This window comes from Adiantum capillus-veneris, chromosome 21, assembly GCF_014529385.1.
Source record: "Adiantum capillus-veneris isolate H3 chromosome 21, ASM1452938v2, whole genome shotgun sequence".
Classification (NCBI taxonomy): Eukaryota; Viridiplantae; Streptophyta; class Polypodiopsida; order Polypodiales; family Pteridaceae; genus Adiantum; species Adiantum capillus-veneris.
The window spans coordinates 9,198,680-9,200,640 of NC_140951.1; the positions used below are offsets into that span (position 1 = coordinate 9,198,680).

The following is a 1,961-nucleotide window of genomic DNA, read 5'->3' on the forward strand; positions in this document are numbered from 1 at the left end:
TCATTGGAAAGTAAGAAGTCCCTTTTTCTTGAACATGGTCAAGGCAATAGGGCAAGCAGGTCCTAGCTATGTTCCCCCATCATATCATCTACTACGAACAAAAGAGCTAGTTGAGGAAGTGAGATGCATCAATGGGGATTGTTTAGATGTGAAAGAAAAGTGGAAGAAGTATGGTTGCTCACAATGGTTGCACCATTGTGAGCGACGGATGGTCTGATATTAGAAAAAGACCTATTATCAATTTCATGGCATGCTCAATCTATGGTACAATTTTCTTGAGATCTGTGGATACTTCAGGTGAGGAGAAGTCTGGAGAATACATTTTTGGGTTATTAAGACAAGTTATTTGTGAAGTTGGACTTGCAAATGTTGTTCAAGTATGCATGGATAATGCATCAAATTGCATAGTTGCTGGTGAGCTAGTCGCAAATGAGTGGCCAAGTATCTTTTTCACAAGGTGTACATGCCATTGCTTGGATCTCCTCTTTGAGGATATTGGAAAGCTGTCTTGGGTTGCTCCTGTGCTAGCAAAAGCAATAAAGATTGTAGATTTTGTGACACGAAAGCCACGCGTGCTTGCAATATTTCGTGGATATAGCAAAAAGGACTTGGTCAGGCCTGCTCCTACAAGGTTTGCCTATATGTTCATCATGCTTGTCAACTTATTGGATGAAAGGTGCTATCGAGGGTTGCGTAAGTTATTTAATTGTGACAAGTTTTTGGCTCTTAAGGCTTCACGCACTCGTAAGGCTGATGCTGTGGCTGAAATTGTGTATGGGCCAAGCTTTTGGCAAGAAGCACGAACGATTGTGACTATTTGTGCCCCTATTTTAAAAGTCTTGCGGTTGGCTGATCGAGAGGGAGCTACAATGGGTCTAATTTATGAATTTATAGATCGTATGGTTGAGAAGATAGAATGTATTCCAAATGTGAAAACTGAGTACTTGAAAGATGTAAAAGATCTATGCATTGAACGTTGGTTTATGTTGCATTCTCCCTTACATGCTGTGGCTTATATGTTGCATCCTGTTTGGAAAGGGAGAGATCAAGATACTGATGAAGAAGTGTTTGAAAACTGGATGACTGTCCTTGAAGCCTACTCAAAAGGTGATTTAGACTTGCAAGGAAAGATTATTGATGAGTACAATAAGTACAAAACTGAGGTAGGTATATTTAGTCGTCCCATTGTTAAGGATGAGAAGAGGATGCAAGAGGGAGTTAAATGGTGGGAGACATTTGGAGCATGTGCACCAAATCTACAACGTTTGGCTCTTCGTTTGCTTTCTCAAGGTACTTGTGCTTCTCCATGTGAACGAAATTGGAGTACCTTTTCTCTTATCCACACAAAGAGAAGAAATAGGTTACTACCATCCCACACGGAGAAACTTGTACATGTGCACACAAACTTGCGTCTTTTGTGTAAGATCAAGGAAAGAGGATATGAAAAAATAGAGGCTACATTGGAGATGCTTGAGAAGGAGAAAGATGATGATCGTTTGATTGCTTTGCAAGATCTACAAGCAGATTTAGATGAGTTTTGTGAGGAGGATACAGCTCCCACAAGGTTTGCCAGTCTTGCTTCTTTGAATGAGAGACTTGATAACTATGATGATGATGATGATGATGACATCGATGACAATGAAGAGAGTCACAATGAGGATGAGGATGATACTGATGAGGATGAGGAGGAGGGGGAGAGTCAAGCTTAGCATTATGCATTTGATCCGAAGGATTCTCTTGATGCTTATCACCTTTTCTTTTTTTACTTATGCAGCTTTGCTTTCTAGTTTGTTGCATCTTAGTGCATAAAATCATGAGGGTACTCTTGATTTGCCTCATAAAATCGTTTAATTTGGTTGTTTGTTTCCATATTACATTTGCATAAGTCAACCAAGTTTTTAACTATGCTTATCACATTACATAAGACTTTTAGGTGTCTATGAAGTGTATTTTGATTGTTC

At 39.5% G+C, this 1,961-nt stretch overlaps 1 protein-coding gene across 1 annotated transcript; it reads left to right on the top strand.

Annotated features, from left to right (window-relative positions):
- The first annotated feature begins 245 nt into the window (after positions 1-245).
- Positions 246-1,709, top strand: LOC147430517 (uncharacterized). The gene has a single exon (XM_086493555.1). The coding sequence runs from the start codon at positions 246-248 to the stop codon at positions 1,707-1,709; it is 1,464 nt and encodes a 487-aa protein (XP_086349681.1).
- The last annotated feature ends 252 nt before the right edge of the window (positions 1,710-1,961 follow it).